The sequence below is a fragment of the Rhipicephalus sanguineus genome, chromosome 1, assembly GCF_013339695.2.
Source record: "Rhipicephalus sanguineus isolate Rsan-2018 chromosome 1, BIME_Rsan_1.4, whole genome shotgun sequence".
Taxonomy (NCBI): domain Eukaryota; kingdom Metazoa; phylum Arthropoda; class Arachnida; order Ixodida; family Ixodidae; genus Rhipicephalus; species Rhipicephalus sanguineus.
Genome location: NC_051176.1, coordinates 169,353,677 through 169,365,988, shown reverse-complemented (window position 1 = coordinate 169,365,988; position 12,312 = coordinate 169,353,677). Strand labels below are relative to the sequence as shown.

The 12,312-nt window shown below is 43.6% G+C and overlaps 1 protein-coding gene and 1 long non-coding RNA gene across 3 annotated transcripts in view; one reads left to right on the top strand and one right to left on the bottom strand.

The window, feature by feature from the left end:
* LOC119402036 (ATP-binding cassette sub-family A member 2) overlaps window positions 1-12,312 on the top strand; it is a 184,378-nt gene that overhangs the window by 59,056 nt on the left and 113,010 nt on the right. For both annotated transcript variants that reach the window (XM_049417659.1, XM_037669109.2), the window contains 7 exons: window positions 2,376-2,479; window positions 2,559-2,673; window positions 2,811-3,001; window positions 5,615-5,765; window positions 9,001-9,205; window positions 9,798-9,980; window positions 10,301-10,371. In XM_049417659.1, the coding sequence (XP_049273616.1) occupies window positions 2,376-2,479; window positions 2,559-2,673; window positions 2,811-3,001; window positions 5,615-5,765; window positions 9,001-9,205; window positions 9,798-9,980; window positions 10,301-10,371 (1,020 nt within the window). The remainder of the gene's footprint in view (window positions 1-2,375; window positions 2,480-2,558; window positions 2,674-2,810; window positions 3,002-5,614; window positions 5,766-9,000; window positions 9,206-9,797; window positions 9,981-10,300; window positions 10,372-12,312) is intronic.
* LOC119402044 (uncharacterized) overlaps window positions 3,565-12,312 on the bottom strand; it is a 32,449-nt gene continuing 23,701 nt past the window's right edge. The window contains exons 3-4 of the long non-coding RNA XR_007416824.1: window positions 8,354-8,444; window positions 3,565-3,849 (exon numbers count right to left, since the gene is read on the bottom strand). This is a non-coding gene — a long non-coding RNA (uncharacterized LOC119402044). The remainder of the gene's footprint in view (window positions 3,850-8,353; window positions 8,445-12,312) is intronic.

Sequence of the window (12,312 nt, the reverse complement as noted above, 5' to 3'; positions counted from 1 at the left end):
AATGAGCTGGCATTGTGCATGTCGGTCTTGCTGAAGAAGGTTGTCTTGCCACCAGTGCACTGGTGACAGGAGCAGCAGGCGCTTAGGTCTGGAGGCTGTGATGTGTGGCATACCAAGGTGTGGCTGTCGACCTTGACGATGTTCTTTGCAGTGCATTGCTGCTGAGAATACCAATTTCACTTTGGTAGTCTCGTCCAAGACACTGTCACGTACAGTACTCAGGGATTAAAATGTGGTACTCAAGCATGTCACTGCCTGTGCTGTTGCACCACCGAGTCCTCATGAGTGGGAGCTGGCGCATTGTGGTATATGTCGTAGGATACGTCGAGGGCAAGAGTGTTAGTGGCGCATCGGGACTGCTTCGTGTCATCTGTTCTGTGCGCTGTCTCTTGTGGCAACACCAGCAGAGCACTGCAAGCCCTCGTTTCTTCACTGTGCTTGTGTGCCACACGTGCGAAGTGGCTGTACTGCAGCCACTCTCGCTGTAGGAGCTGGTTGGGTGCATGTTACAGCAGATACGAAAGCACATTTTAACACGAAAGTGTTTTATGCCGGGGTCCACCACGGCTCCACTGACGCATTTCCGTCACGGATATGACGTTGTAAAATATAAAGACTAGCATATGGCAAAGAAAAAACTGGAAGAAAAAGTTCCGTCACGTGGAATCGAACTCGCGACCTCTCGATCCCCAGCGCACAGCGCGAAACAACTCCGCCACAAACGGCGCGTTCTTCGTCATACTAACGGCGTGCTATTTATATACACCATTTGCCAGTTTCGGTACTCAGAGATCGGGGTACATCAGCGTGTTTTCGTTATCACTAGCGAGATGGCGCGAAGGGCTCGAAGAGCGCGCTTTAAATGTCATCGCCCCCCCCCCCCCCCCCCCCCCCGCGCGTTGAGATGAGCTTGTGTCTCTACAGGGCGTGGTCGCTCCTGCGCACGCGCTTATCTTGTATGTCTTGCGCTCTCACCGCAGGTTTGCGTTCAAGTTACAGAGAGCACGAAGGCCATTTCGCTCACCGCAGCGGCCGCTTTTGCGAAAGGAGCGCGCTGCTCACAAACAAATAAGTTACAACTGTGACAGTTCGCGCTCATCCTGTATGTACTTGTGCGTTCGTTTCGTCGTCCTCCTTTGTATTTAACCAGCGCGCTTTAACTGTCGAGCTGTGACAGTTGTTAGTTCACGCTCATCCTGTGTATGTTCGTTCCGTGCATCCTTTCTGCTTGAGCAATGCGTTGGAAGTTTCGAGCTGCTTGCCGTTCTTCGCGTGACATTACAACTTGTTGCTATAGCATTCATTCCTTCGCCCTTGGGGCGAAACAATGCACGACAAACGCTGAACTACGTCTGTGATGACATGTTTTACTTTCGTGTTATACCGATTCCTATGATAGAGGGATCAACCATGTTTTTTTGCACTTTGCATGATGTATTTTACATGAGCATTTCAAATGATCAAATATTAGGCTAACAAGGCCGAAAGTGCTGGGAGGGTTTGCTTTTTTCTTGCATTATCTTGTCTTGTTTTTCAACAAACCTTAGACAGTCCTTCTCTCCCTGTTCCTCTTTGTTTTCCTGAGTGCGTAGTGTGGTGCTATTACCTTAAAGGGACCGACAACTGGGCAGAACGTGTGATTAGATCGTGGTAGAAATGAAAAGACCGTGAAATATAGTGACAGATTCCAGCATCCTTTTTGCTTTGTAAGTAGGATTTATATTTTTAAATTGTGCTTAAAAGTAACAAAAATCGGTATGTCGCGCAGCCTAGCGGAAGAGCCTTGAAGCTGGATTGTGAAGTCGGTCACTTTGCTGCACGGAGTCACGTAGTCTGATGCTGTCGTGCGCGCCATAATTGGTCCTCAAAGTTAGAGTATGTATATTATTATCTATCCCCGCTCTGTTCTGTGCTGCCTACGAGGTAAAAGGAGTTGCATGGTGAGAAGCAGCGCTGCCTTCGCGGCCGCCAGTGGCCCATGTCGAGCCTCAGCACATGCGCACGGAGTGCACGCATGTGCACTAAACCGCCGAGCTCGAACACGAACCGCTCTCGCGCTCACTGTTTGCAGCATGTGTTGTCAAGTGTGTTTAAGACTGCATGACGATCACTCTCATCTTCACTGTATACCATAATTCATCAGCTCACTTTCATCAGCACGCTCCAGCAACACATCAAGCACCACCAGCCATACACTCGCTTTTCAGTCACTGAGTACTGTAAATCATTTCTGACCATGAGAAAATAAGGACATAGTTTACTTTTCCATATGAAAGGTTTTTCACTTTTCATATAAGCTTCTGTCCTTGGCTTATGCTTTATCACTGAAGCTATAAAGCTTCATGCTGTTAATTATTGTATGTGTCTACTTATAGGATATTCTTGAGCGTGCAATGGTGAATGTGTACGCTGGTCGAGATGTCACTGAGCCTGGCACCTACATTCACCAGTTCCCATACCCATGCTACATCCAGGACCAGTATGAACATTCTGTTATTGAAGCAAGCTTGCATGCTTACATTCTTTTATTCTTGGCCTAATTTCCCTTTGTATTTCAGATTCCTCTTTATGATTGAACACGTGATGCCATTATGCATGGCAATTTCCTGGGTGTACTCTGTTGCAATGCTAGTTCAAAATGTTGTTTATGAGAAAGAGAAACGACTGAAAGAAGTAAGCCAGATTGTTCTCTGAATCTACACTTTTAGTTTTACAAAACATTCGTGTGTTTTTTGTGCTGATAGTGATTTTGGACAGGACTTCTTTTATGTGCACATTATTCATCTGTATGCTTCTTCCTCACCCTACAGGTGATGAAGACCATGGGCTTGAACAATGCAGTTCACTGGCTTGCCTGGTTTATCACGAGCTTCATTCAAATGACCATAACAGCAGCTGTCTTGACTGCATTGCTGAAATACGGACGCGTATTGACCTACAGCAACCCCTTAATCTTTTTCTTAGTCCTTGAGATATTCGTGATTGCCAACATTGCCTTTTCGTGAGTGTGTTTCTTTAAAAAAATTTTTTTTTCAAACTATATTCTTCTCAGTCTAGCTGGTGCCCATTTAGTTGCAATGCTATCTAGGACTTTTCAAAATTAACTCAGAAGCAATTAAATGAAAAAGATTGTCTTGGATATCAAGTTGGATGCATTCATAGGTGAATCAAAGTGGCTTAAGTGCATTATTGCTGCCAGCTTTGCAGAAATTTAAATCAAATTGGGCAAGGCCAATATGATGAAAAGCACCCATAAAGTGTCTTTTAAGTGCTTCTAGTTTGCACAAAATCGAAGATGCAGCTTCAACATACCAGCCTCTCATGTCATTTTCATCTGTGTTTAGGTCAATAAAATTAAAAGTGATCTTCATGACAAGAACCAGGAGGAGACAGCTGCTTTCTCCACATACACGGAAATGCTGCTATCAGCATCTAACCAGTATATTTAAAGAAACATTGCTTTATTGCTATAGCAACTATATGGACACTCCAGGTGCATTTTTGCCGTGACCGTCGTTGCTGTGACGTTCCGTATAATGTCCAAGGGTGATAACGTTGCCAGTGCGGTGTATGTTCTTTATGTAAGTGAAAGCATGTGAGAGGAGCCGACGATCGCGGTTCATGATGTGTAGATGCTTTGCTTATTCATGAATAATTAAAATAAGAATGGAAAAGAAACTTATATGTATTATTAATAAAAAAAGTATTTTTGCTGAAATAAATATGTCTCAGAGGCTTATCCAATGCACTTACCAGGAAGAAAACACGCAAGCATAGTAGCATCATTCGTATGCAGCGGCATTGTTTGTACATACCAGCGCCAGCCTGCGAACAGCTGAAGTCTCAACCCTGTGGGTAATAAATGAGCTAGTATCAAGTGGTTACCCTTTGAGGGATTAGAAACCGTACAGACATCAGCTTTTTGTAAGCACAACAAACAGAAACCACCCTCATGACAAAACCAAACTTACCATCACGCACCTGTACATGCACAGATGTGCGAGCAATAGCCAATTCACTGGCCTAAGAAAACTTGCATCTCCACTGGGTGACTGGACTTGCTTGGTAAAAAATGAGTTGAAAAAGTGGCACATTTTTCAAACGTACAAACAGTGCCATAAATGTAAGGCATTGACCAGTGGGGCTTGTTCATGACGCTGTGTGTTTATATCATTGACCCTCAAACGGTTAATATTAATTAGAATTTTTCTAGTGCATTTCTTTCTGTTTTAATTTCGTCTCATTCACACCCTGTAATTGCAACACTTTTAGGAAATGTTTTGTATGCACTGGTACCACTGGCAGTGCAAATAAGATGGCAGTCCTAATGAATGTCATTTTTGATATTTGTGCATTGAACATGATACTGTAGTACTGGTCTTTTAAGCTACAGTTTGTGTAAGTTTGACAGCTGGTGAGCTTGATATAGCATTGACTTGATACATTCCTGCTTCCCTTCCTATCGATTAGTGTTACACGTTGCGAGACACAAGATTGCTTCCCAGAAAATTAAAAAAACAAAGTTTTGCGCGTGGTCTGTTACAGTTTATTTTAAGGATGTACTATCGAATACTAATGTCTATGTGGGAAGCAGCGCAAATTAGACAAGGCACGAAAAGGAACGAAGAAAGACAGGACGACTGCTGCACTCGCAACTAGTTTATTTCGAAGAAAACATAGTTAATATACATACATGCAGGTGTACCACGTGTGGCCATGACTTACATATTACAACGGTTTTTTCAATGATTTTCCAAAAAAGACACTTCGCTATCACTCAGAACTACGGATGGCTGGCTGATGCAGTCATTTTTTCTTTTTGTGATATGGAAAGCCTCGATCACTTCCCTGGTTAGCTGATCCTTGTGATTGGAAAGTATTATCGTTTCAGAGAACAGCGGCTTGCAACCACAATCCAAGCAATGCCGTCTAATGTGAGAATACGCATTATTTGTTAGTGATCTCTTGTGTTCAGACAGCCTTGTGTTAACGCACCGGGTAGAGTGTAAGACAGCAGTAGTTTGTTTGCCTATGTCATGTAGAAAGATGTACATCGGTCAGACTGGCCGGTGCGTTAACACAAGGCTGTCTGAACACAAGAGATCACTAACAAATAATGCGTATTCTCACATTAGACGGCATTGCTTGGATTGTGGTTGCAAGCCGCTGTTCTCTGAAACGATAATACTTTCCAATCACAAGGATCAGCTAACCAGGGAAGTGATCGAGGCTTTCCATATCACAAAAAGAAAAAATGACTGCATCAGCCAGCCATCCGTAGTTCTGAGTGATAGCGAAGTGTCTTTTTTGGAAAATCATTGAAAAAACCGTTGTAATATGTAAGTCATGGCCACACGTGGTACACCTGCATGTATGTATATTAACTATGTTTTCTTCGAAATAAACTAGTTGCGAGTGCAGCGGTCGTCCTGTCTTTCTTCGTTCCTTTTCGTGCCTTGTCTAATTTGCGCTGCTTCCCACGTAAACATGAACTATCACCAACTCGCCCAATTTGCAACTTTACTAATGTCTATTTGAAAATTTCATACTACTCCTTGTGCTTCTTTAATTGAAAGTATTTTAATGCCTGAAAGTTTGTTTCCTTTCTTTGTAGGTTTCTAGTAAGCGTTTTATACTCCAAGGCCAAGCTTGCAGCAGCCTGTGCAGGCATCATCTATTTTCTTACTTATGTGCCCTACATGTACATAGCTGTTAGAGAAGAAGCAGCTCACAACAATATACCTGCTTGGTTGAAAAGCCTAGCTGTGAGTCTGATGACCATTTATTTTTTCTGGAATGCATGCACTGAAGAATGTATTTTTACAAATTGCAAAGAACTGTCAGTGTCTTCTACTGTGCACACAGCTATGTAAGTGTGGCTGTGCCCTCTACCACTAAAAGGCTGTCTGTGTGTACTGAAAGGAACTAAACTTTTTTTAAGGCAGGTTCAAATGTAATTACCTAAACAAGTGGACTTTTGCTCAGGGGGATGAAAAATAAATTAGGGAAGTTGTACTTGACACTGTAAAAGACATAAGTACTTGCATTACTAGCAACCTCACCTTAATGCAGCACAGTTCCCTTCTTGCCATTTAAAACGTGCTAATTCAGTGTGCTTTTGGTTATAGTATTGCTTTATAGCAAGAAATATAGTGACCAGCAGTTAGAAAATGGACACTGATCCTCCACTTTGCAGTGTACCGAGGACACTGTGATTTGATGCAACATTGTGCAGGGGAGGCTGCTGAGTGAGAGTGCCATTAAATGTATGTTTATTAACTCAAGATACACCAGATTATAGCAGTCATGGCTTACAGGCAAAGATAATTACACACGTGCAGCAACTGAACTGGGCTGACTGTACAGTTCACCGAGTTCAATTGTGAGAGCAAACTTGTCGTGTTACATTAGAGGTCCGTGGAGCTTCTGCTGTGGTAAGGAAGTGCCCAATGGTTCTGCACTCAGGAGTGAGAGAATACCCAGAGGGTGATTATGGGGACAATCAGAGTGCATTCTGACAACATGTGATGAAGCATTGGACATGACTCCGGGGAGGAGATGCATCGTTTGCGTAGGAAAGTTGATTTGGCGTATTACCCTGCTTACTCCTGCTGGGTAGTAGTTTGCACAGATCAAGTATTGTGAAGGATTGTTAATGAGCAAGTAGGAATTGAGGCGCAGGAAGGCACTTTGAAACCACAGTTTTGCAGAGATTAATGTTAGCCTAGATAATATGTATGCTATGCATGGAAGCTGTCACTCCATAAATGTGAATATGCATACAGTCAAACCCGCTTATAACGAACTCGAAAGTGTCGCAAAAAGTGGTCGCTATATCAGTAGTTCATTGTATGTGGACTCGGCTTTAAAAACGTGCACTCAGCGGCCAAGCCGTTTCTTTTTTCTGTGCACCTTTAATAAAGTGCTAACAACCCCTCCGGTGACAAGCTAAGCCTTTTCGCATCGTGAAGTGACGCTCGCTGCGTGCTCACGAGTGAATTAACCGCCTTTGTAATGAACTGACACCATATCACCGAAGCGCAGTACTGCCACGTGGAGCCGATCATCCCTGGCTAGTTGCGTGCAGCGCATCGCCTACTCGGCTCGCGGAGTCAATGCCGGGCTGCTTGCTGTATGCCGTATGAGCGAGTTTGTACATTCTTCGTGCCTGTTTCACTCCGGACCGTGCACGGGTGCGGCGAATAGCCTGTTCATTCAACGCGGCGAAAACAAGCATTTTGCAAGCAACACGCACTCTACGTCTCCGCTATGCTCTCGCGGCCCTGCATGACGATGCGCGGCGCACTTGAGTGGTCACCTAGTCGAACACGCAGTATACGCTCGCTGTCAGTGCATCGACGTTTCTCGGTGCCCGTGCCGCTCAACAACAGCGAGCTACTTTCGTTTCTACAAAGCAATGTGCACTTTAAAGCGGTCTTGCACAACGCGACGGCAGCGGCGAACTTGCAAACAGCTGCATGGCGCGCTCGTACCACCGTCAATCCGCACAGTGTACGGCGTACGCCACACGCGCAGCCGAGCAGACATCTACAGATGACAGTGTGATATAAGGTTGTCGGCTATAAGTCATAACTGCACGTTCATTGACAGCCGCCACCTCGCCTTCGATCTTTTCTGATGCTTATCCGCGAAGGCATCGCCGCAATCGCGCGGAAATCGTTATCACCGATCGACCGGTCTCTGCCGTTACCGAAAAGACGGACGACCTTTTGCGGCACATTGTGGCGTTGACGAGTTTAGGGACGCAGTGAACCTTTATGCGATGGAAAGTTATCGAGGTTATCACTTCTTGCATTTATGCCTTCTTGCATTCCAAGGCATTGTTTCGTTCATCGTAGGCGGTCGTAGCTGCAGAGAACGGCGTTGGGAAAGGTTACAGTGTGAAAGCTGACTGCAAGGCTTCATGCTGCCTCTTTTTTTTTTTTTTTTCCTCACTGCCATTCTCTCACTGAAGAAAAGGCTGGAAAGTGAGCGACCTCGCTCGCAGCGTCCGAAATCTGCGTGCGGTGCTCGCCGATCAGCAGGGATATCTTAGTCCGAGTAATCTGGAGCGAGGCACACGCCCCTCTCACGCTTTAGAAGGCCTGTTTTAACTTTTTTTTGCTTCGTATGCGCCATATTTTTACCGCGACCGTGTCTGAAGTGTTAGTTGTAAAAGTAGGAGGCTTTGAAAAATGTTCGCTATATGTGGACGCAGCTTCAATGGTTAGCATTGGAAAATCGTAAGTGCACCCAAATATGGTCGTTATAACCGATAAATCGTTATAAGTGGGATCGTTATAAGTGGGTTCGACTGTACATCATTAATAATACAAAAAACATTTGTTCTTACTCATTGTAGCAAGCCTATGGTTCCTTTCATATAGCAGGCGTGGAACACCCACTGCTTTTTTTGCATTCAACTGTGCCTGGTTAGCTTCCATCTGTAAAGAATCTGGCCTAGCTGAGCACCTTGAGCCTCCACGGTTCTCTTGTAAAGAACAGTAACTTGCACAGGTTGTGTTAAAGAATGGAAGGAATCGTCATCGACATGAGAGCAGCTACAGAATAAAACTAATAAAGAAGCCCACACGGTTACCTCAAAAACAAAGTTTAGCAGTTAAAAAGTGTCTAGGTCCAAGGGTCAAACCCGAAACCAACCCCATTTGGCTATAACGCAGCTAGTTACGCAGAAGCCCGCAGAATAAAGGAACATACATAAAAGCTTTCTCTCTCCTTGAATGTAGTGTTTACTGCCTGCATAAACCAGTAAAAGAAAATTAGACACACCTAAGCAATTGTTCAGACATTTTCTACCAAGTCACCTAGTTATTGGAATTGCATGTTTGCTCTTTTTCATGTTGTCATTTATAAATACTATTGTTTGTACCCTCGCCTAACCTTGCAAAAGTAAATTTTCTTTTTGTGGTGTATTTGACAGAGGAGACTCTTTGTCCTTTATTTATTTAATATTATTTTATGATTATTATTATTTTGCAGTCCTTGCTTTCTACAACAGCATTTGGCTTGGGTGCCAAATATTTTGCCTTCTATGAGGAAGTTGGAGTTGGAGTGCAGTGGGCCAACATAGGCATTTCACCCCTTGAAGACGATACATTTAGTCTGGCCCACGTTGCTTTTATGATGCTAATTGATGCCTTCATCTATTCTCTGCTCGTCTGGTACATTGAGAATGTGCACCCAGGTAAGAGGCTCAGCTTTTACCTACTGATAAAGAAAAGTGCGAGTGAGTGAGGGAGCAAAGTGGAGTGAGTAAGTGAGTGAAAGTTGTGTGCAAGCCCTTCAGACTGCTATGGAATTTGTCAAATGAATTAAATGCATTTAAGCTTCAAGCTTACATACATTATCTGCACATTACAGCTATGTTATTTTGCAAGGATTTGGAGTTCACTGGGTAGGTCTATGCAAACTTAGTGAAATTTGTGTACCTGCTTGCTTAGAAAGATATTGGAAGTGTCAAAGATATATGTACATTGAGTTAACTGGAAACAACAGTCGATGCTGTTTTTCAGTTTCTCATGAGGCTTTCAGTAATCATAGGCCCCAGTTGTGTTTTTGCACTCGGTATGGCATGTGCGAGTGCACATTTGGTCGTCCTGTTATGCTCTACCTCAGTGCATTAATGAATGCTCACATCTGTGTGCAGACCTTGAAATAAATACTATTGCGTGGTTCTAAAAGGCAGGCCAACGTACGCTTTGCAACCTGATAATTATGAAAAATACTTGCATACATGCATTGCTCAATTATGATTACTTCTACGTATTGTCTCTTAGGCTCATATGGTCTCCCTAGACCATGGTATTTCCCATTGACCCACAGCTACTGGTTTGGTGGCGGCAGACATGACCTTGAGTATGGCTCATTGCGGTACTTCTGGCGGAAGTTATTGCGGAAGCACGTGGCACACTTGTCTGTTACTGAAGAAGAGCAGGCTTGTGCAATGGAAGGTCGAACAGGTACTTTCTTGTATTGTGAGCACCCTAAATCTTTCTTTGACGTTGATGAAAGCTCAAAGGTGACTTGTATTTTTCTTTCCACTAATGAGATAAATTCATAGCAGAAGAGCTGCTTTTCCTCGAACAAAGTGTACAAAAGCTTCCTACCAAAGCCAGACTTTGTTCTATGCTTAGTAAGCTTATAGAAATTTGTTCACTATGAGAACTACTAAAGCCACTAGCACACATAGGTGTGAAGTGAAATGTTTATTGATGGTCCGTTATGCAGCATGGTGATATTTTTAGGCTGCCTAACTACTGAAATATGTTTGTGGTTTCAGCTGACACTGGCTTTTTTGAGCCAGACCCATCAGAACTACCACTTGGTGTCTGCATCGACAACCTAGTAAAGGTAACGTTTAACTTCAAATAAATTTCTGACATATTCTTTTGTGAGGTCCAACTATTGATGCTGCTTTAACTATACGTTGGTAACCTCAGTTCTGTTGGCTTATGACTGTAAGGTAGCACAGTGTAGACACTCATATACATAAATACAAATTGAATAGTAACTTCTTGGATAGTTAAATACAAAAAGTTGATGTCTACTGCAGTTAACTTCTGGTAATCAGAGCTTGACAGGAGAAGAAAAATTGAGCCAATTTAAAGTAGATTGAGTAAACGCATCCTAATGTTCCATCTCATTGTTTGTACATCTTACGATAATCATTAGCCATAGGGCTAAAAAAGACAAGACACTTGATAAAGCAGAAATTTGGCCTTTTATGCAAAGTATAGTCACTAGTGTATAAGCCCCGTCTGTAAAATTGGCAAAGTTATGTCTGAGGTTTTAGAGGGTAGCAAGCACCAAAGGAGAGGGGCACCTGGAGGTAGAAGGAGGGATATGCATTGCGGATTGTATGGAAAACTTGCGACTAAGTGGGGAGGGAGGGGGGGAGGTCATGGAGCATCATGGAAAAGGAGGCTAGATGGCGGCACGCAGAGCTGGGCAAAGATACTTTGAAATTGTATCGCGATACGATACAAGATACTGAGGCAAAACGTATTGGAGATACAGATACAAGATACTGCCGTACTAATTGTATCCGATACGATACTTGGCAATTGTATCTTCAGATACTTCGATACATTTTCAAATTTGTTATTATAGATCCATACAAAGTAGCAGCAAACGCCTATACACAAAGATGTCTCCTTGAAAATTTCTGAACTGTGACCTATTTAGTTTCACTTGCAAGAAATGTCTGTTAGTATCTCAAAAGTTTTGCCCTTCTTGCTCAAAGTACATTAGTTTCCTTCCAAAACAACCTATTGGGGCTTGTTTTAGCTTGTTCACAGGACAACTCTTCATACACTTCGCTGACAGCGGTTCTTGCTTGTCATTTTTGTAATTGATGGGAGTCGCTGCTCAGCTTGCGACCAGCTAGCGGGTTTGCCATGTAATCACAATAACGTAAATAAGAAGCCTTTGCACGACGGCGCAAATACCGGTGTGGACTTTTACCTTGTCCGTAAAAGACAGTTTGCACAATACCGTATATCCGGAGAGGTGTACAGCAGCAACAACGCTAATAGCGACTTTTTTTCTTCCTATAGGAGGGGGGGGGGGCAGGGGGGAGTGGCGCGGGGAACGCATGGTGTATACGGGGCTTGCGACCATTCGATAGCGGCCCGGCCGGCACACATGACCGTCTCCGTTCCATGTGCTTTTGTTTTCTAAATAAGTATGTTAGTGAGCTACACAGACATGACTGCTCTCAAGCGTTTCTTTCGTGAGGAACACGTGGTCACCATGTGCTGAAACATAACCGTGGAACAAAAACTCTATATTTCGATCCGCGTCCAGATTTCAGTCGTTATGTACATCCGTATCGTTGTTTCTGGAATCCGGACTCAAAATCCCCTTCAGAAATGACCTATATATGAGATATGTCAAAGGCCTCCTTTCAAATGGCAACGTCATTTTGTTCAAACTCTCTCCGACCCCACCATCTACACTGTTCCCGGGCCTTTGGAGCTAAATTTCGTGACTGCGGCCCGCCGGCTATAAGCTGAGTTTGAGACCCCTGTTGTATATGTAGATGACGTAAACCTGCAATGAATTTCCATGTTCTACTTAGCTGCTGGCATAAGGGATTCTTTGTTGATATACTCACTAACGTGCAATCTTTTAGCAATTTTTCTTGAACGAGAGAACATGTGCAACACAGAAATGTCTCAGACGTATTACGTAGCTGCACGAAGCATCGCAGGACACCGCCGCTATTCGCGCCATTGCCGCTTATAGCTCCCTTTACGTAGCGATTAGTAATAAGAAAAATATTTAAGAAGG